Source organism: Schistocerca nitens, chromosome 4 (genome assembly GCF_023898315.1).
Source record: "Schistocerca nitens isolate TAMUIC-IGC-003100 chromosome 4, iqSchNite1.1, whole genome shotgun sequence".
NCBI classification, from domain to species: Eukaryota; Metazoa; Arthropoda; class Insecta; order Orthoptera; family Acrididae; genus Schistocerca; species Schistocerca nitens.
This window is the reverse complement of record NC_064617.1, coordinates 956,267,692-956,291,372: the sequence shown is the minus strand read 5'-3', so window position 1 is coordinate 956,291,372 and position 23,681 is coordinate 956,267,692. Positions and strand designations below refer to the sequence as shown.

Sequence of the window (23,681 nt, the reverse complement as noted above, 5' to 3'; positions counted from 1 at the left end):
CTGAAGATTTTAACTCCCAATTTTGAACCTACAAATGATGGGAAGGTATTTTGATACAGTAACTTGATTCCAAACAAAAATGCTATGTATTGGGTGAAAAAAAAAAAAAATGAAATTCAAGAAGAAAAATTTTCATGTGAGTGAATGCCTATTTTAAGGTGACAGTCAGTACCGTCCAATGAGTAAGTGTATGTTAGAGAATGATTGCTATTCGAAAGTGAGAGTCACTTGTCAAAACACTGTGTGGGGATGCTAGCACAATTCAAGAAGAGTAACACTGAATTGTTTGTAAAAGAAATGTTTGTATTTTTTGACTGTTTCTTTGAAGGTTTTCATAACTAATTAGGCATTGATCATTGTAATTTCTCTGTGTGTGTCATCTCTTTGCAAAAATATTTATCAGTTACTGATCTAACATTCACTTTTTTTCCACAGAATAAGTTCTTTGTTGAAATGAGACTCCAAACTACATTGCAGAATGAATTGCTGGACCTTTTCAGAGTGCGAGTAGCCAACAAACATATAGACACTCTAATGAGTAAGTATTCAACTAATATGCATTATGAATTGGTTCTTACATTTACATACTTTACAAACAGAGGGATTAATCAAATAAAAATATAGGTCATATGACTGAGAAAAGAAAGTACAAGCAGTGAATTGTTTATCAAGACAGAGAAGACACAAGTTTTCATCTAGCTCGTGAATAAAGGTCTAATTGTTTTTTACTAAACAAACTTTCATGTTGTTTGGAGCACCTGGATTTGCCAAATGACGCGAGATGCTGGAATGCCAATGCTTAGGAAAAGTACATATTGCAAGACAAAGGAAATAGATTTGTTCAAGGCAATAATGATAAGTATCTGAAGAGGGAAATATATATTTAGCTCTTGGTGCATCGGAGAGGCACAGATGAAGAAAGATGAAAAAAATGGGAGAAATTAATGTTGTTGTCTTATGTTAAATTACATTAACATAAACTAAAATACAAGATTCCACTTATAAATTTCCTTTTTGATGAATGTTGAAATTAAAATTTTTAAGCTTTGTTATCACGTCGTAGATTTGTTGCATTTCCTCACGTGTCGTTCTTGGTTACTTGATTCCTCATTACAAAACATGTCCACTGATGAGCCAAAACAGTATGACCGTCTGCTTAACAGCTTGTTTATCCATCTTTGGAAAGAAATACATAACTGCTACTGCGTATCATAGATGTAACAGTTTGTTGGTAGGTTTGTGGAGGTAAGTGGCATTAGATGTCTATGCACAGGTCATGTAAAGTTCAACAATGGAAAATCCAGGATGGAATGTAACAGTATTATGAAAATAATAGTTGCTACTCACCACATAGTGAAGATGCTGCGTGGCGTATAGGCACAACAAAAGAACTATCAGAAAATGAACTTTTAGCCAATAAGGCCTTTGTCAGAGATAGAATATGCTTGTAGTGTGGCCTCAGCAGCCAGAGACTGCAGTCACGTGTGTGTGTGAGTTGTGCACGCGCTTTTTGTGTGTGTGTGTGTGTGTGTGTGTGTGTGTGTATGTGTGTGTGTGTGTGTGATGAAGGCCTTATTGGCTGAAAGCTCATTTTATGACAGTCTTGTTGTGGCTGTCTGCCACTCAGCATCTCCGCTATATGGTGAGTAGCAACTATCCTTTTCATAATATTGTCACAAGTCATGTAATTTGCATAAATAATGGGCGAGTTTAGTCACCGAGACATCAATGTGAGTCCGCTATAATGCTGTTGACACCACTGTAGCATGGTTCTGCCTCTGTGACACAGACAGTTATACTGCTGTAATATGACATCGCAGTCAAGCAAGAAGGGTGCAGGTGGTTCACAAGTGTCAAGCATGTCTTAGATTACTACCACAGGTCCCATGCAAGCACAGGAGAATGTCTCCCATAGCATAACATTGCTCCCACCAGCTTGCGTCCGTGGCACGCTGCACATTTCAAGCCGCCATTCACTTCGATGACGGTGTTTGTGGAGACGACCATCAACATATTGTAGCAAAAATGTGATTAGCACAAAGAGCTGACACATTTTCATTGATTGACAGTCAAATCCTGATGGTCCTTTGCCCACTGAAATCGTAACTGATGATGTCGTTGGTCAAAAAGAGGTGATTTGCCATGAAACTCCATGTTCAACAATGTGCAATGAACGGTGTGCTCTGAAGTGCTTGTGTGTGCACCAACATTGTGCACTTTCAACGGAGGTGTCACAAATCACTGTCTATCGTACTCTACAGAGCAGACCAGCTTCCAGACCCCTCGTTCTGTGAAGAGTCATTGATGCCCAACCATTTAGTACCTAATGGTAGTTTCACTGTCCTCCTACCTCTTTCTGTAGATGTTCATGACAGTAGTAGATCGACATTCGACCAGCTTTGCCGTTTTCGAGATATTTGTACACAGACGCTGCATAATAATAACCTGCCCTCTGTCAGAGCCACTTATCCTAATGGATTTCCCCAATTACTGCCCATATCTTCACTAGGGTCTGCTTCGCTGACATACTTGTGTTAGCACTCCACATGCCTGCAATGCCACCAGGTGGATCCAATGTAATATGAGGCACTAGTCATAATGTTTCGGCTTATCGGTGTAAATTATGTTAGCCAGTCACTACATGACATATTCAATGAACGCTGTAACAGAACGTGGATTTTGTTTTGTTGCTCTCTTATATTTTCCTCCTGTAAAACCTTTTACTAGGAGAACAGAAATTTTTGAAGTGTGTTGTTGCAGAAGAATTTTAATGGTTAGATGAGTAGATCGAGTAACTAATGAATGGGTAATGCATCAGATTGATGAGAAGAGAGCTTTGTGGTACAACTTGATTAAGAGAAAGGATAGGTAGGTAGAACACATCCTGTGCCATAAGGGGATAGAGAATTGGTAAGTCTTCAGACAGAAGAACACAACAATAGTAACACACTTGGTTTATATTTTAATCTTTTATAGGTGATTAAATTATTACAGTAGCAATATAAAGAACAGGAAAATATGTTATACCTATTTGTAACATTTGAATTCAGAGCTGCCAACCATAGTCGTAAATCATCCCATAGCATACTATGTGATGCTGTGTCATTGACAAACTATAAATCCAATGGTTCAGAACCCCAGTTGGTCCTAGGATATATCTGACACCATTATTTTCACTTTTGACAGTTCTCTGTGATAAAATTGGAGCAGGTTTGAGTTTCTACCTTAAACTGTAGTGCCTCTTGCTTGATGAGCAAGCTCAGCAGTCAGAGAGAGGCAAGTTTCACATTGTTGGCCACTTGTTATCATGGCCATAAATTACATTTGTTTTATGTAGTAAAAGGTGAAATTAGGCACTGAATGAAAATATCTGCAGCTCTTTGTGAAACTAATTATCTATCTGCATTTATAGTTAAGCGCATTTTAGATAAAGAAGACACACTAAACCAAATCAGAACAAGGAATACAATCTACCACACAGGCTACAATTTCTTAATGACTTCACATTGTCACATACTGTGAGTTAAGTTTGTCATTGCTAAGAATAAAAAAGTGTCGTTGCATACAATTTTTTAAGTCTTGAAATGTCTTATGGCATTTTCTGTTGGGAAATGTGGACGGTGCTTCCAGCATATTCAACAGTGAAATGACTTAACCCTTTGGAGACTAGCCACTTACAAGAATATCAGACGTAGAAAGCTGGGCATTTATGCAGTTATTTAAAGAGTTAGTTTCATGTGTGTAGTTAATGTACCATCAAGAGTAATACACATTAAAAAACGACCAGCTGTGAGATTTATTTTTCATGTGTACTTTAGTTCTTTGAAAGATAACAAGTTTTAAAATAATGATGACAGAAAGTATAATTATCCCGCCAAGAAAAAATTTTGAGGTGAATTATTGAGAAATTTTTTCCTCTTGACCTTACAAAATTTCTTGCTCACTCAACAGATATGACATATTTGTAGCAGAATTACAGGAAACCATGAAACCTAACAAGTACTCACACAAAATTATGTCAGTACAACCATATTGACTCAGCCATTTGCCATAGTAACCATTACACTAGTTACTGTTTCCTTTGAAATAATTCTATAAATTGACAACAGGAGGCAGCACCAGTCAAGGGACAGGTAGCGAGACATCCATACATGGTTCTCATGTGAAAAGAATCCAGTTTTCAAGTTTTTGAGAGATAGATGGCTTACGGATAAAGGAAATTCAGCAGGACCTATACTCTGGTGCGGTCGTTTTAAGACAGAGTTGTGGCACGAGCTATGCTCATGTTTGGTCTTCAAAGTGTTGAGTACTGTATTTAACATACCCACAGCCCCCCTCGTGTGTGTGGTTGTATGGAGGGTGCCCCCCCCCCCTCCTTTTTATTTTTATTTTGTTCCGCGCCCCCTCACATTGAGTACTCTAGTGTTTTTGAATGCCAGTATACTAAAAATTATTAAGTCTTTCAAATCATATGAAACAACGTTAAATGCATTTGTTTTTGGTTGCAGACAGTGTACGAGATCTGTTATCAAGGCCATTTGCAGTGGATCCTTCTGTACTATTAGGACTGTTTGTACGGCTGCATTCTTTGGGCCATGGTGATTATGCACTGGCTTATCCAGATCTCTTTGCTCGATACATTCCTTGTGTGCTACCACCAATGCAAGAAAGTGATCTGGAAAGGCATGTGACTGAAACAAAAGTTATGCAGGATCAGATGCGTATAGTACAACTCTCAGAATCAGCTACTACCATGCGGGGCAGTAAGCGTCGTGGGGATGATGAAAGTTATGGTCCATCTGCTGGTGTAGGTGCTACAGCCGTACAGGCTGGAACACCACAGCTCTACAACTAGGTATGTTGTTCACTCCAGGTGCAGAAATCATTCCTTAGTTTTGTTATCCAGTACTAGGGCTACATAAGTTTCTTTATACAAAGGTACATTTACTAATTAGCATATATTTATCATTGAAAACAGAAACTGAGTAATGATGGAAGACTCTATGAAAATTTAAAATCTTTCATGTTAATAGCTTTTCTTTGATTTGTGTATCACTGCTACTCTGTGGTGCCCCCAATGAACTATGTGAAAAATATAACTTTCTAGTTATTACATTCTCTGTCACGCAGTTTACAGATTTCACCCAGATTACAAAACTTGAAAGACTATTTTCCTTTTTTTGTGCTTATGTTGACTTGTCCTGTTACGCATAGGGACAGGAAAAAATTGTTTTATCTTATAACTAAATATAGTGTTATTTTTAATCAGTTTTGGTGATATTTTTAACCAATTTTGGTGCTATTTTTGCCAATGCTGGTGCTACTTTGTGGCAATTAGGGGGCCCTTTCTGGCCAATATCAGTGCTATATTTTTGCCAGATACAGTCAGACTCAGTGTATTCTTTTTGCCAAATTCAGTGTATTTTTTTGCCAAATTTGGTGTAAGTTTTTGGTCAAACTAATTGGTTCTTTTTTCACCTCAAAATGTTTTCGTAAATTTGGTGTAATTTTTTATGAATTTCACTGCTGTTTTTGTCTATTTTGCTGTTATTATTTTGTCAATTTCACTGTTATTCATTTGTCGATTTCACTGTTATTTTTGCCAATTTCACTATTGTTTTTATCAATTTTGCTGCTACTTTTGCCAAGTTTTGTTCTTGTTATTTTTGCAAATGTTGCTATTTATTATTTCCCCTTCCCTCAATCTCATCATTTTTACCAATTTCACCACTGCTTTTTGTCACTTTTGTTTCTGTTTTTGCTAGTTTTGTCATTAATATTTGGCAATTTCTCTTTTTTAAAAAAAAATAATTTCGGTTATTTTTTCCATTTCTGTGCTGTTTTTGACGCCACCTCATAGTACAGGGGGAATGAAAAAAATGGTTCAAATGGCTCTGAGCACTATGGGACTCAACTGCTGAGGTCATTAGTCCCCTAGAACTTAGAACTAGTTAAACCTAACTAACCTAAAGACATCACAAACAGCCATGCCCGAGGCAGGATTCGAACCTGCGACCGTAGCGGTCTTGCGGTTCCAGACTGCAGCGCCTTTAACCGCACGGCCACTTCGGCCGGCAGGGGGAATGAACCATCAGTTTCAGTTTACACACGAACCTCGGCCTTAAGGCAATAAGAAGTCAAAATCCAATTTCAACATTCAATAACTCTTGATTACAATTATTGATGTAGTGCCATTCTCAGACGTATAATGTTTTTATTAGGGAAATGACAAATTTCATGATATTTGAGAAAATCGTTGATGAGCAGTATTTTGTAAAAATTGTTGACTACATGTTATTTCTGTACAAACTGCTAGTTTTATGTTATTTTTGCATTATCATTGTTGCATTATTTTTGCAAAATTTTCCTGTCCCTGATTATGTGTTGTCATTTATACTCAGTAAAATCTCCTAGGGTTTGCTCTTAACATCATCTTCATAAAAAGTGTTATCAGTTTTTATTGACTCATGGCAAAATGTGTGCATGAAACAAAGGGGAAACTAAAGACATTTACCTATCCTTCAGCTTCTGTATATTATTTCTTTTTATCTAGTGTGATCAGGAACATATAAACAAGAAACCAGCACATGATGTACACATAATATCAGCAGACTTTTCACGTTGTACGTGTTGTGAATAAGAGTAGCAGTCATTATTACTATGGAAACTCCAGGTTGGAATATCACAATATAAGGAAAACTGTAGATTGCTACACATTGAGCTACAGACAGCCCCAGTGAAAAGACTCGCACATTTATCTTTCAATCAATGCCTTCTCCTGGTCTGAGCTGCCGAAGATGACAGCCGTGTGTGTGAGGTGTGCTTATTTGTATGGATGAATGCCTGTCTGCAACTCAACATGTCATCTTAACAGAGAGTAGCAATCTATCTTTTTCCTTATATTGTTGTAGTCATTATTACAGATAATTTATAGAACTGATATTAAAAAGAAATATAATGTTTGTTCAAGAAATTACTTCAAGAACCAATTACATCATACCTTAACCAGTATTTTCAAGAGCGTGCCCAGGATCTGAAGAGAAGGCTGGGTAGAGGGTGGGGTGAGGGTCATGCACCACTTATTAGCTTTGCGTAGAAGTGGGAGAGGTAAAGGACACAAAGCAGAATTTGATACAAATAAAACTAAAGACATTTTAGATATGTGTGAATACTTTCTGTAACAACAGAAAAAAACATCATAAACTGAAGGTACAAAACTACTGGAAGCTTTTAGAACTCGGTGCCATCTGGCATTTTCAGTTGCAAGGAGAATAGTGACGAATGCAAAATATGAAATGGTATCCAAAAGTTCCTGAAATTTCAAATTTGCTTACAAATGGCTAAGAGTACTCTGAAATAGCATTAGGTGTCTCCCTAGATATCCTTCTTGCTGAAAAATTATGTGAAAAAGCATTGCGTTTGTACAAAGTTTTGTTTTTAACTTGAGAAAACCACTGCAGAAATGGTGGTGGTGGCAGTGGCGGTAGTGACGACGAAGACGATGATGACTGTTCCTGTATGCTGCAAACTGGCATCACACCAGAAAATGTTACAACAGTCGGAGATTTGAGTCTGCAAAATCATAGACTGTCCAAGGCATCAGCAGCACCTTGGGAATAAGTTATGGGACATGTGAATGAATTCCGTCAGAGGACTTGAACATGAGAAGAATTGTGGTGAGATTTGTGCCAGGAATGCTACAAAACAATCAGTAGCAGATTCACAGTGAAGTCTGCTGGTAATGTAAATGACTGCTTCAAAACTATCCAAACTTACTTCCAAATTTAGTCACCGGCGATGAAAGTTAATTTTATGCCTATGACCTCGGAAATATGCAGTAATTGTTGCAGTGGAAGACTCCTACACCTTGACCAAAAAAGTTTGGTAAGTCAAGAATAGAATCAAGTTCTTGTTTATCAAAACTAGATAACCATTGTTCCCAGACTGCCTTGCCCACTAGACTTGGTCTCATGTTTTATTCATCTTCCCCAAGCTGAAAATCAAACTAAAGGAGCAAACATTTGATGGTGGGAGATACAAGCAGAATCAAAGAGCAATCCTTTACAAAAGGAAACCCATGAGTATTGCCAAAGTTTCTTGTACTAGTGAAAGGATAATTGAAATAGATATTAGTGTCAGTGGCACTGAGAAATAGCTGAAATCATTAAAAGTGAATGAGGCCCCTGGAGTCTAAGAAATTCTGTCATTCTATACCAATTTCCAGCCGAGTTAGACCCTCTGTTAACTATAATCTATAATTGGAATGAAGTGCAGGTCACACTTGCATACAAAAAGGGTAGCAGAACAATCCTCAGAACTACCGTCCAATATCCTTGACACCCCTTTGTTGTAGAGTCTGAGAATACATTGTGAGCTCAAACATAATTAGGTCTCTCGAATAGGATGAGCTCCTATATGCCAAGCGGAATGGATTTTGTTAACATCAATCACGTGAAACCCAACTCACTCTTTTCTCATGACTTACTGAAAGCCATGGATCAAGGCAGTCAGGAAGATGCACTATTTCTCAATGTCCAACAAACTGTTGACTTGGTACTACACCTATGTTTTTTATTTATTTTATGGCCTTCATTGGACCACTCCAGTCAAAAATACAAAGTTGTAAACAAGTTGTTACACAGGGATACAATTTGGTTCAACAATAACTTAATATGATATTTAGGTAATATAATTTTAGAGTCTATTCTTATATGAAAGGTGTTTTGCTCTTCTGTCTGCCCAATATTTCTTCATTCTTTCAGATATTTTCTTTCTTTCTTCACCTGAGACCACTCTTCCTGTACTCCTTTTATTGATTTTCATTTGTAGTCTGGTTTGCGGGTCTTGCAGCATCCTGGTTTTCTCTGTCTTGTTTTTTAGGTCATCTATTGTAATTTGATGCTCTTTTATATCTTCCTTAATTTCTGTGATCCATTTAAGTCACTCTTGCTATTCCACAATTTTTGTATTATTTTTTTACTAATTCTGTTTTCTGGAGTTCTCATCAGATGTCCAAAGAATGAAATGCGTTTCTTCCTGATTGTGCTCATGACTGGTTCTATTTTCTTATATACTGTTTCATTTGATGCTATTCTCCAATGTCCATTCATTTTATACTGTTTATTTATACATATCCTAATTATTCTTCTTTCTATTTTTAGTATTCTGTCAATTTCTGCTGTATTAGTTGTTTTGAAGATAGTTTCAGCTGCATATGTTATTTCTGGTTGTGTAACTGTTTTATAGTGTTTTAATTTTGCATCTATAGATAGGCTTTTTTTATTGTATGTAGTTTTGGTAATGTAATTTGCGTAGTTCAGTTTTTTTATTCTATTCTGCCATGATGGCTTCTCATTTAGATTGTATGTTATTATTTCGCCTAAATATTTAAATTTATCAACAATTTTGATTTCCTGTTCTCCTATTGTAATTTTGTTTGCAAGTGGTGGATCAGTTAGCATAATCTCCGTTTTTTCAAATGATATTCTAAGGCCTACTTTTTCTATTTCTTGTAGTGATTTCACTTGTTGCCTGGCTTCTTGAACGGTGTTGGCTAGGAGAGCAAGATCATCAGCGAATTCCAAGCAGTTTAAGCTAATATCATCTTTTGCACTTCCAATTCTTATCATCTTTGGATTGTCCTTGTACCATTCTCTCATTATGTATTCCAGTGCACAGTTGAACAGTAATGGTGATAGGCAGTCACCTTGTCTTAAGCCTGTTTTTATGAGGAATGGTTCCGAAATTTCTCCTCTAAACTTCACTTTTGATTTGGTTTTGGTTAGTTTTGGATGGAGTCCTAGATTTCTTAAAATTTTTAATACTGAAGGTCTGTGGAGACAGTCATATGCCTTCTTAAAATCTACAAATGTTACTGCCCGAGGTTTGTTCCGTTTCTTGTAGTATGCCATAATCAATTTTAAACTAATTATCTGCTCTGCACAGCTTCTCCATGGTCTGAAACCTCCCCGATATTCCCCTAACTCCTGTTCTAATTGCTCCTTGATTCTTTCATGTAGGATCTTGGATAGAATTTTGTATGTGCAATCTAGGAGAGAGATTTCTCTGTAGTTGTCTGGGTTGCTTTTATCTCCCTTTTTTGTGTAGTTGGTGGATGATAGCTGTGGTCCAATGTTCGGGAAATTGTTCTGTTACCCAAATTTTTGTTAGAGCCATGTGTAAGGAGGTCTTGACTGTGTCACTTGCATATTTACACATTTCAACAAAAACCTGATCTTCTCCACATGCCTTATAATTTTTTTGTTCTTTAAGAATTCTTTCTACTTCTTGTAAAGTTGGAGGGTCTAGTTTGTTAGGTTTGGTTTTTATTGGGGTATTTATGTTGATTTGTAAGGGTTCTTTGGGTTCCTCGCAATTTAGAAGTTTGCTGAATGCCTTTGCCATAATTTCTGCATTTTACTTGTTACTGTGTGTCATTCTTCCATCTTCATCTTTCAGTATTAGTGTAGGGGCCTCATATTGTTGTAGTTGTTTCCCAAAGATTATATAGTAGTTCCTGGAGTTGGTTTTATGATAATCACCTTCTATAGAGTTTATAATATCTTTATGAAATCCTCTCTTTATTCTTTTAATATTTTGTGTGAATTTTTTTCTTTCATCTTTAGGTTGATGGCATTTTCTTCAGTTTTATGTGTTTAACCATGCTTGGTGTCTATCTTCATGGAATTTGTCAAATTCTGATGTCCACCATGCATGTTTCCTTCATGGGTTCAAGGGAGCTAGATTCTCTGCTTCTTTTTAAGACTAGGCACTAGTTGTTCTAGATCATCTGTTAATTTGATGGTTTGTGTTATTTGTTGGTACTTGTTATTTTTAATTAGCTGATGTGGGTCAAACCTCCTTTTTATTTTATTAGTTTTTCCGGTCCTCTTCTTTTAACGGAGTGAATTTGATTTTAATTTTAACCATATAATGGTCTGAGCCTGTGTCTACTCCTCTCAGTACTTTAACGTTGTGGATCTCCTTATGAAAATTTTTGTCCATACAGACATGGTCTAGCTGCCACTCGCCCTTCCTCCAGTCTGGATGTTTCCATGTTTTAAGTTTACTTGGCTTCCTCTTAAAGTATGTTGATTTAGATATAAGGTTGTGTTCTCTGCAGAGTTCTACAAGTCTTTGACCGTTTTTGTTCGTAAATTTATGTGGGCTCCATTTTCCAATTATATCTTTATATTTCCTTTCTTTTCCCAACTGAGCATTGAAATCTCCCAATAAGATTTTTACATTCTTGTTATTTACTCTGTTCACAGTTTGTTCTAGTAGGTCTCAAAATTTATCTACCTCTTCCTTTGTTTTTGTTAAGACAATTTTTTTCATTTGTTCGGGCATGAGCATTTATTATTGTATAGATTTTATTCATTGTTTTAAAGCTTAGAGTCGCAATTCTTGGTGATACTGCTTGGAAATCCGTTACTGAATCTATTATTTTTATGTTTACTAAAAACCCTGTTCCAAACTGAGGACATTGTTTCATTGCCCTCGGTCCTGGTATCCCATTATAAATTCTGTATCCTTGTGATTCGAATGGGTCCTCTGTGGTGTTTCTCATTTCTTGGATCCCTGTTATTAAAATTTTTTGTTTATTTAGTTCATCTGTGAGCTCCTTGAGTTTTCCGGTCTGAAGTAGTGAGTTTATGTTGTGTGTTGCTATATAATTTATTTGTTCATGTTTAATCTTCTTTTTGTGTTTTAGTGTGCTTTTGGATGGTTGCAAACGCTCCGATTCGTTGCTGTCTTCTAGTTGACTACCCGCCGAATCCGATGTAGCCTTTTCCTGCCTTTTTGAGCAGGACAGTGGAATTTTTTTCCTAAAAGACCTTTCCATTTTTGACTTTCGAAGGTTGTCAACCTTAGTTGGAGCAAGCTCCGATTTACAACTACGGTTGTTGACCACAGAGGGTGTGTTTGGTCTGCAAGAGCTATTTTATTTCACTCAAGTCCGCCAGTAAACTGGTGAGAACTTCCCTATCCGCCACCTGGGACGCGCCACGTAGGAGTATCACCTCTCCTCCTACTATGACAGCATAGTAGTTTATTATCAAAAGTACAATTGTGTGTGGTACCAAGTGAAATTTGAGACTGGATTGAGGATTTCTTGGTAGGTACTTCAGGGGTACCCCATAGAAGTGTTGTAACTCACTTCCTATTCATGTTGTAAATATGTTAATGACTTTGTGGACACTATTAATACTAACCTCAGTCTATTCATAGATGATGCAGTTATCTATAAAGAAGTAGTCTGAAAGAAACTGCACAAATATTCAGTCAGATCTCGACAACACTTTAAAGTGGTGCAAAAACAGGCGGGTCGTTCCATGTCAAGTCATCCAGGCCATGACACCCATTATCTAGTTGTGAACTGAGATTTTGTGTACTGTTTTTGTATCTAATATCATGAACTTTTGCCAAGTTTTATTGCTTTATATACATTCTGTTGGTAGCAATTGCAGAAAGTTTGATGCAATGCGTTACTTTAAAGCAAACTGTAAAAATTTGAAAATTGGCTGCAGTTTTTAAACAAAAAATGGTATGCTGACAGTTTTTCCCCTGAATATCCTTTCGGACTTGTAGTTTCTGAAAACATGTTAAAATTGTCCAATTAAATTTTAGTAAATTAATTTTATTCAATTTTATTGTTAAATTAGAAAAAAATATTTTGGACAGTTGCCCCCTCTGGAAAACACTGAAAAAAATTAGAAAGTTATCTACAAATAATAAAGATCTGCATTCAGGTTGATTTGGAACTACACATGTGACGAGACACTTTGATGCTTAGATAAAATTTTTTAGTATGAGAACCACTTTTCTTGCACCAACTTTGAGAATTGTGCTCTGAGAACAAGTGTAGCCTGTTGCTGTTGTGATGTCAACTTCACAAAGAAAATGAGAGAAAGAAACATCACAAACATCATCATCAGGCCAATAGAAGGAAGGGAATGGTCCATTATGATGTTTACTGTAACACTGTAAACTTTTCAGTGGTATCTATGAGGGGGAAATACCTTAAAAAATTATAATGTCCATGCATGGATTTTGTTTAAGTGAAATTATTTACAATTTTTTTCTGAGATGTAGATAATGGATATTCACTACAAGTAGCATGACTAAAAAAATATAAACCTTCCTCTTTAATTAAAAAAATCAAGCTTCCACCGCAAAAACTGTAGGAACTATTGCATTTGTAAATTATAAAGGGGCTCGTCTATGAAAGCCTGAATTCCTGAAGCTATACAACTTCTTTTTATCATAAGTGAAAAAGTAATTGACCTGCAACATTTACATTTTGGAAAAATGAATATATCTAGGTAAACTCACTCTACCGAAAATTTCAAGGATTTGCATGACGATGGGTGTCATTTCCTAAAATTTCTGGATGATTTGATGTGGAATGACCCTGGCAACTTGCTTTATATGTTAAGAAACGTAAAATTATGCCCTTCACAAAATGAAAAATGACTAAAATATTTGTGAGTTAGCACTGGAATCAGTAAATTTATATACAAATATGTGGGTGTAACACTTTGTAGAGGTATAAAATGGATCACAAAGGCTCAGTCATGTGTAAAGTAGGTAGCAGCTTTCACTTTCTTGGTAGAATACTAGGAAATCCAGTCTACAAAGGAGAAGGCTTGCACATTATTTACACATTCATTGATCTTGAGAAGGCTTTTGACTGTGTCAGATGGGACAAACTGATGGAAATTGTAAGGAAACATGGAGTTGACTGGAGGGATTAGACAACTAATTAGAAATTTATATTTGAACCAGAGAGCAAGAGTAAGAATAGGAGGTGTGATGAGTGAAGAAATTGAACTGGGAAGAGGTGTAAGACAAGGTTGTTGTTTATCACCAACACTGTTCAATATCTATCCGGAGGAAATTATTAATGAAAGTTTTGATGGAAGGAGAGGAGTTTGTATAGGGGGTCTGAGAGTAGAGTGTATAAGATTTGCAGACAACATGGTTGTGATAGCAAATAGTGCAAGAGAGATGAAACAAATGTTATATGATCTAAACACAAAATTAGAAAAATATGGAATGAAGATTAACAAGAAGAAAACAAAAAGCATGGTAATTGGAGGAAAGGGTAGAAAATGCAGTAGGAAAATAGGGGGAGAGAAAATAGAGGAAGTGAATAACTTCAATTACTTGGGAAGTCTAATAATGGATGATATTTATTGATCAACAGAAATTAGGAAAAAGAATTGCAATGGCAAAAGAAGGAATCAAGAGGAAACCGAAATTACTTTGTGGATCACTAAACAAAGATCTGAGGAAAAGACTTGCCAAGTGTTACATCTGGAGTGTTGCACTGTATGGTATGGAGACCTGGACATTGAGGAAGGAAGATGAAAGAAGATTGGAGGCACTAGAGATGTGGATATGGAGAAGAATGGAAAAAGTGAAATGAGATGACAGAGTAAGGAATGAAGAAGTATTAAGAGGAGTTGGAGAAGAAAGGAACATGCTGAAAGTCATTAGAAAGAGAAAATGGAACTGGATTGGACATTGTTTGAGAAAGGACTGTTTATTGAGGGAAGGAGTAGAAGGAATGGTGGAGGGAAAAAGGGGAAGAGAAAAAAGAAGATATTAAATGCTGAACAGTATCCAAAGAGACAAATATTCAGAAATGAAAAGACTGGCTTAACCCATGACAAGACCTGCTGTAAGACGGAATACCTACTACTACTACTACTACTACTACTACTACTACTACACATTACTTGTGTGACCCATCGTAGAATGTTGCTGAGGTATTTAGGATCCATTCCAGATAGGACTGATAGGGGTTATTGAACATATGTAGAAAAGAGCAACACAAATAGTCACAGGTTTGCTTAATATGTGGAAGAGTGTCACAGAGATGTTGAAGGAACTAAACTGGCAGTCTCTTGAAAATACATGTAAACTATCCCAAGAATGCTACTTACAATGTTTCAAGAACCAGCTGTGAATGATAACTCTAGGAATATAAAACAACCCCCTACATACTGCTCCCATTGGAATTGTAGGAATTGTGAGGACTAGATCAGACTAATTACAGCATTTATAGAGGCATTTAAACATTCATTCTTCCACACTCCATATGCGAATGGTATGGGTAAAAGCCCTGGTAACTGACAATGGGATGTACACTCTGCCATGCACTTCACAGTGGTTTGCAGAGTACGGATGTAGTTGTAGAAATACCCTAACAAAGACAGATATCCAAGATGTATTTAAAAAATGGCAGAAATGTCGGGATCATAGTATTTACTTTGAAGGTGATGACATGAGAATATGGTGTCTGTAAGACATGATAATTTTAATTAACATAATTACTTTTGGATATCATCTCATAATTTTGAACTGTTATCACAAGTAGCACATGTTACACTTGCCACTAGTCAGTATTCATTGTATGGTCTGGCTTTCATCAAACTGATACTAGACTAATATGTGTGTGTTTGGCAGAGAAGGATGCAACTTGGGTTTGCAAAGATTATAATCTCTCTCTCTCTCTCTCTCTCTCTCTCTCTCTCTCTCTCCCTCTCTTTTTGGGTGGTGGTGGGGGGGGGGGGGGCAGCTGTCCTGATATAGGCATGTTTGTGCTCCATAGCACAGTGGGTTGTGTGGCAAGTGGTATTTTGTCTCAAGGTCCTACCTAAATCATGAAGCAAAAAACAAAAAACTTGATCTTACAATGAGTAACAATAATGGAAATTCCTGGACGTAGCAGTATGTAAAATAAGGGAAAGGCAATCACTCGCCTGTAGCAGATTGATGCATGCAGTGCAGAAACACAACAGAAAACAGCATTTACACTAGCTTTGCAGCAGTAACCCTTTTTCTAGCAACAGCACACACATTTACATATGCACCCATGCAGACAACCAAACACACTTTCTCGTGGCCATAGCAAGATGAGATGTACCGTAGCCACAGGAGTGTGCATTTGGGTGTCCGTATGGTTGTATGTGTGCACTATTGATAGAAAAGCAGCTACTGCTCAAAAGCTAGTGGTTGCCATTACTTTATTTTACATATTGACCTTATAATTAATTTAATAGTGTCATAAAAATGGTTGTACAGATACTAACTTATGATACACATAAGAAACATTTTACTACCACTTAATTCTTAGGGTACCAACACAAAAGTTAGTGATGTTGGTGTATTGCTGCTTATAGTGTGGAGATGGTTTCACTAATCTCTTTGTGCCCCTACAGCTTATTCCATCTGTTGTTCCCTCCAGTGTCAAGCTTACTATTCATTAGTTTGAGAACAGTGCTATGATTCGTAATTGGTCTGTTGAGAATGCTACCTTCGAGGTCTTGAGAGAGTCCATAGGAATGACAGCACCACCGACCATAAACTGCTGATTAGCTGTACCCCCTCTTCACAGCAAATTGGTCCCTGCCATCATGGAGCTCTTCTTCTTAACCTTTCCCTAACTATCCCTCTTTGTTCCCCAAGGAAGGAACTGATAGTCCTGAAAACTGGGATGGTGTTTTCACTTTTAAATTTGTCTGTTGGCAGGATTGGAATTTCACCCCCTGAAGGTACGTTTAGCTGCTAAACAATGTTAGAATACATTCATACTGAATATAGCAACAAGTCTCAGATAGAAAAGATTTATTGTGGGAGTTTCTGTGGTTTAGGCACATGGTACCCCTTTTACATAAATAAAGCAAATTAGTGGTTACATGCAAAATATTAGCAGTAGGGCTCTGTCTGATTGACAAGACGTAAGTAGTGTGTGTACCACAGAATAGAGCATTGACAATAAGGTGGAGTATGTGTGAACCAGACCTTCAATACCAGTAATCAGTGTGCCTCATATTTGTGTACTGCTCCTTCATGTGCACTGATTTGGAAGGAAAAGAGAAGGCAACACATTACTATACATTTAATGCCACTTAAAGGACTGAAGCAAAGATTGGTTACTGAGATATTTATGTTTGACCTTTCTCTAACCATCACATTAAATTATTCATGGAATAATGAGGGAAAAATCATTCATTAAGATAATGAAAGAGTTCCTTATATAGTATCCAAAGGATTGAAGACTTCTCAAGGTTTCAATTTATGATTCTTGTGAGCATGTGTGTAGTACTGTTACCCAGCAACTGCGTAACACACCACACTTTGTGAAATCTATATTTTTTGGTAATATTTTATGAATTTTGGATCACTTTAGCTGGTCCACATGCATTGTGTTTAAAATTGTTGACTTTTGTAAAAGTTGCAAAGCGCTCACTGAAGGTGATGAGCTATGAGTCAATTTATTGTTTCAACAACATATAGTGGTTTCAAAGGGCTTATATAGTTGTTCAAAATGGTGATAAACCTTATCAGAAATTGATTGTGATGGTTTATTTTTATGCTCTTGGCTCATTAAACAACTCCTGTCAAAAATTGTATTTGGTTTTGTACAGTAATTACATTCATTCATGTGTAAGTAACCAACTGTCTACTATAATTAATTGACTATTATTATCTTTATTACATTAAGATAGGCTGTTGTAACATCCCCACTCTATATTAGCAGTGGTGTTACAGTACTATTCCTTTTCTCTCCAACTCCATTTCTCGAATATTCTTCCTATCAGTCAGCCATTGTTATAAGATATATTTAGTTAGTTAATTTAGTCCACATTTAATTAAAAGTCATGGGTTATGAGACAGAAAATGAAGGCTATAATTGACAGCACATAATTACATATCAGATACGAATTATTTATAGTTGCAGTTCTTCTACCTTCAAAAAACTTCAATGACATATTGAGTGAGAAAACTCCTGTATGCTGTAACTCATAATAAATTGCTTCACACTGCAGATGTGTTACATTGATGTGGGTGAGCGACCCTCTGGTGGAGGCAGTGGGTTGGTACAGAAGATATAGGCAGCTAGTGTTGACAAATAATTTACTGACTTCTAGGTTGGACAGGCGTAGATACAGTGTCCACAGAAGAGAGGCTGCAGTGGGGTCGCCAACCCAGATTGGGCAAGCAGGCAGAGCGGCACCAGTTTCGTCATTTTATTCAGTACATCATGCGACCTCAGTGATGGAAGGCAGTGGCTGAGTGTTGGACCTGGGACCAGTGATTCAGCAGGCACTGGCTGCCCCCTGTGGCTGGAGATAAGATGACATTTGCTCAGAACCTAACCCATCCAGAATGCAACTGGACACTACAGGAGGTCCTGACGAGATGATGGATGGATGTTGGCAGAAGCACACACACAGCAGACACACATTTGAAGTTCAGCTGTATCAACATTCTCAGCTAGTCCAGACAGGCAGCTTTCATACACACCCTAGCAGCACTTGTTGCAGCTGGGGTAACGTATGTGGACCATCAAAATATCTCAAAATGCCAGTCATTACCCCAGTGCCCAGTTTGTGATTGCAGAGCCTCCGCATGGCACAAGTGCTGAACTCAGGGGTGTCTTCAAGTGACTTGATTCCGGCAGCAGACCCCACTTGTGACTACGTCACTACACTCATCTTCCTGGAGTAATCTAGCCCATTGAATGTTTGTGTAGCTAAAGTGTGGCTGCATGAAGGAGCTGTTTCTACTGTTCATATTTTGCAGGACACTAGTTCGGAGTAAAAGTTCCAAGTTAGCTACTGTATGTATGTACTCTTTGTTCCATTATTTATATTTATGCTGTTTTCGGTGTTTCACCTTCTTGGACTCAGACACTCTGTGTTTCGTCTCTCTGCATCGTCCCACTTCAGTTCAATGATACTTGAGTCATTTCTTTGCTTATGTTGATGTTCCCAGTACAGGCTTGCGGGCCAAAGAATGGTAAGGGTCGGCTTTGGGCTACCCTACGCTTAAGGCAAAAATAAGCAACCATTAAGATGATGAATGTAACCAAAGTGGTTCTTCCAATTGTGATAAGCTTTTGCTGATGCTTAATATGATACTTGTTTACACAGAAGGAGCTGGCAGTAAACAAAATAGCATTTCAGTGGACTCTCCAAACTTATACAACCATGTGCTACTCGGTAGCTGCAGCTTCACATTAACAGAGTTCATTTCAGTTACTTGGTAAGGCCTATGGTATCATACAACAAACTTCTTAGTCTTCCCTTTTGGTACATGGGCATTAGTCAGCAAAACCCACTGTCTGATGTGATACTTGGGTAGCTTGGGTTTTCTTTTCGGTGCACCCTCTTTTCACTCCAAAGCCTTTGAATTCATCTTGTAAAACTGGTGCCATGTACCCTTCACTCTTGTAGAAAATTTCCACTCCACATGAGTATAAATCTTCTCCAGGGCTCATTTTACACTACTCAAAAGGGAATGACATCTTTTGCCAAAAAAAAAAAAAAAAATCTTGTGTGATGATAACCCCATTCTGTCGTGTACCTTCGAATTATAGGTTGCTACCACATTCAGTAGTAGAGCAGCCCAGTCACTATGGTAACTATTTACATAATGTACCCTCTCTATTCTCCCACTGGCTTGCTGATGTAGTGCACTAATCTGCAGCTTCTTTTTTTGTAGAAGCCAACACAACTGCTTCATCAGATTGGGCATAAATTTAGTGCCCCGATCTGTTATGATCATCTCTGGCATCTCAGAATTTAAAGTCGAGTGGTTAACCATTGCATGAACAATTATTTCCCGTTATTGGTTCATTACCACAATCATGGACAGAAATCATGAAAAGTGAGATCGAGCGAAGTGGCGCAGTGGTTAGCACACTGGACTCGCATTCGGGAGGACGACGGTTCAATCCCGTCTCCAGCCATCCTGATTTAGGTTTTCCGTGATTTCCCTAAATCGTTTCAGGCAAAAGCCGGGATGGTTCCTTTGAAAGGGCACGGCCAATTTCCTTCCCCATCCTTCCCTAATCTGAGCTTGCGCTCCGTCTCTAATGACCTCGTTGTCGCCGGGACGTTAAAACACACTAACCATGAAAAGTGATCGATTATAGTCTGCGCACATAAATTTCCTGCCGGTATGTGTCAACCTTTACAATGGCGTCTGTTGTTGACTAAATTCAGCTCTCTACATCCATGCTATACTGTTTTTGATGTACTGTAACACATCTTGTTTCTGGGTTTTTCTCCAAAAAATTCTCTGCAACGCTTCATTCTGTAGCTTATCAGTCTCCATACTCTGCTAAGATAGGGTCATGGGCTTGCCTTAACATTTCATTTTGTAAACATGTGTGTATGGTTATACACCCTTGTTTGTTTGTATAATACTTCATCGTTAGCCTTGAACTGAGATTGCTTCACAGATTGTTGACATTTCCAGTCAGCAGCCTGAGTCTTTTGCCACTTGTCCACGGCTATAATAATATGATCTACGACGCATATCTTGCGACACAACCCATCTGCATTACTCTGGTTCTTCCCTGGATGATGTATGACCTCAAAATCAAACTTGCTCAATTATAAAAACCACTGTGGCAAGCATATAGATGGATCCTTAAGGCCCAAAAGCAGTTTCAGTGCTGCGTGATCTGTTGTAACTTCAAGATGCCAACCATATGGAAATAAGTGACTGCATCTCTTTTTTCAGTAATTGGGTAGTTTTTCTCAGTCTTATTTAGCTGTTGAGAAGCAATAGGTATCAGGAGCTCTGCCCTGTCAATTTCCTGACTGAGGATGCACCCCGAGGCATGGTTGCCCAAATCACATTGTAATATAAATTCTTTCTCATAATCCGGGAATGTGAGAATGGGTCCAGGGGTCAGCAAATCTTTGAATCATACTGGGGCTTCTTGGCACTTCAGAGTCTGTAGAAACTTCACCTGCTTCTTCAGCAAATGTGTCAGGAATCTTGCTAGTTTGGCATAAATTTTCTGTAATAATTAGTTAAGTCTAGGTAGGACTGTAACTCTTTTACTGCTGTAAGTGTTTGGAATTCCAACAGTTTGCACAAGCTGTGGGTTGGTTCACACTCCATCCCAGACGATGATATGGCCCATGTAGCAAACTTCTTTTAGCACAAAATACCACTTTACTTAACTAGGTGTTATTCATAACTGACTAATGCCATTGTACCACATGTTCCTCGATGTCCTTAGAAAACAATATATCTTTCAGGAACACAGAGCACTGTCTCAGTTTCAGACCACGTAGTACTCTGTACAGCAGGCACTGGAATGTTGCCGGCACATTCTTCAATCTGAATGGCATTCGCTGTTACTAGGGATCATAAGTGCTATCTTGGGTCGATCCTTTGGGGCTATCTCTGTCTGATATGGTACCCCTGTGCAACATTATGGTTGTAAAGTAATGGCACTACCCAAGGTTATCTAGTGTTTCCCTGAATTAAGGTGTGGGATACGTGTCTTCAGTTGTCTACTGATATAAATACCTGTAATTACAACAAAATCTGTTAGCCTTACTCCTGTCTGGGCCCTTTTTAGGTACAATTACTGTTGTTGCTATGGACTGGCACTCTCTTCTATAATCCCATCCTGGAGCTGTTGGTCAATAAATTCCGCTGCCACTGGTTGTAAATGTTGTGGAATTCGGTATGGTTTTCTATACTCTGGTGGTTCATTCCTAGTGGGAATCCTATGTTGCAGTAGCAGTGTAACTGGCAATGGCCCAGGAAGGTTAAACAATCCACATATTCTTCTAATAATCTTTCCATCTTCTTCCTGTCATGTTCTTCCAAGTGTGATATATTTTCCTGCAGTGCAGGTAAGATAACAGCTGTCTCAGCTTCAAATATTTTTTGCTGAAGTCTGTATCTAACACTTCCTTTTCCAAAGCCTCCATGTTAGCTATCAGTGCACCTCATGATAGCTCCACTTTTAGTGAACTGAAATTGTCCATGCTGATGGGCTCTACCAAACTGCCATCAACATCTTGTATGTAGGATAACTTCAGCAAATAATAAACTGTGCCTTACCAGTTTTTCATTTTCCGTCAAGGGCTCTACTACACACAGAACATTAACTGCCATGTCCTCTCCTACATCCAACTAGACTATCTTTTCTTTGCCTCTCAGTATTATATCCCACGAGTCTAGCCTAAGAACACAGTTTAGCCGACGTCCTCTGTGCCTGGTGTATGCTGTGCATTTGCTCATTTCTTGCAGCAGTAGAACCAAGATGGAACAACACCCAATCAGCTCCATTGTACACTGTTGTAGGTCAACTTTGACATAATGTCCAGTCAGAAAATCTAGCTAAAGTATAATGTTGTTGCTTAAGTGTATGCTAGGGAGAATTTCCACAGTAGCCCAGAAGTCTTCCTCGCTCCCCCCCCCCCCCTCCTGCCCTCCTCCCACACTCAGAATCCTATTGCTGCTGCACTGAGCGTACGAATAATACCCTCACCCCTCACCATCACCATACAACCTGCACTGGGGTGGGTTCAAATTCTTTACCTTAAGTACACCCTTACTGACTGTGGATACATGTGATCACATATCCGGCAAAAATTTGCACACTCTTCTGCCTACAAAGCCGGTTAGACAACAGTCCACCACTGCTTCCACACAGGAATGCCTCGTGCTAACATTCACTGGTAACTTCACGCAGTGGCTGCAATGTTACCTCCTTCATTTAAAGCTTGGGTGTGAGATCTGTCCTGCAACCCTCACCCTTGTGTTAGAGTATCTCAGAATTGGCAAAATGTTCAGAGTATCCAACCTGTCTGCAATTCTGTAAATTGCAACGTCTTACAGTAGTGTTGGATGTAACCTAGCTGACCACATCTATCACACACTGTCTCCGTATTAACAGCCACTTTCCTCTCACTATACTTTGTCACTTCATCAATCTCTGCTAATGCTGCTACAGCCATTGCAGCCTTGTTTGATGTTTGAGGGAGCTCTTTGCACTGCCTCCAGCAGAACTGCCTTACTGGTGTTGTTATCTTTTGTCAGTTCGTATGTATTAATGTTTATCTGCCTTATGCGATCTATGGAGCTCTCCACAGGTTCTTGTTGTATCTGAGTTGTCACACTAAGTTGTTCTTGATAATATCTAAAAGTGTTCTTTCTTCTATAACATTGCACTAGTCCATCCTGCAAATTCTGGAAGGATCGGGCATTTCACAACCCTTTGTGACACAACACATATAAGCAAAAGTCAGTGGATGCTCCGTTGTTCAAAACTGAGATTTCTTTTCTTACAAATCAAGCTTGCCACCATGTGTGACCTTTTGAAATGGTTTTGTCAAAAGTGGATATTTGCATCTATTACAGGGTGTCAAAAACTATTGGCTTTTGCAAAACTGTGTTTGTTGTTTGCCAGTTAAAGCAAAAGTCAATAAATGCAATCTGTGCTTTGCTTCTGACAGACCTTATGGGAGAATAACAATGTAGGACATCATTATCAATGATAATTTGGGAGAGCTTTCTGCAAAAAGAGATCATAAACTGTAGGCAAGCACTTACTGCCAGAACCAACAATAGAAGTAAGTAAGTGTTCTGCACAGTAACATTAACTCCTGGTTTTAACTCAGTTCGAGCTAGCTTTTTCAGGAAGTAGGAACATCAAGAAAGAAACAAAAAAGAATAATACTTTTTCGATACAGTCCAGAATAAGCGGAAAGAATGGCCAGGCAGTTCCTATATGTGCTGAAACATTTCAGGCAATATCAGGAGCACCCAAGCAAAAGGAACAATGTTTGTTAGTAATTAATTCTTTTTCTCCAAACACATGTTGCACAAACTTCATGCAAAAGTGTTCTGTG

At 38.1% G+C, this 23,681-nt stretch overlaps 1 protein-coding gene across 2 annotated transcripts in view; it reads left to right on the top strand.

Annotated features, from left to right (window-relative positions):
• LOC126253632 (CDK2-associated and cullin domain-containing protein 1-like) overlaps window positions 1–23,681 on the top strand; it is a 64,049-nt gene that overhangs the window by 5,721 nt on the left and 34,647 nt on the right. For both annotated transcript variants that reach the window (XR_007546008.1, XM_049955117.1), the window contains exons 4-5: window positions 436–538; window positions 4,509–4,855. Coding sequence is in view for 1 of the 2 variants with exons in the window: in XM_049955117.1 (XP_049811074.1) it covers window positions 436–538; window positions 4,509–4,855 (450 nt within the window). In the remaining variant the exon portion in view is untranslated. The remainder of the gene's footprint in view (window positions 1–435; window positions 539–4,508; window positions 4,856–23,681) is intronic.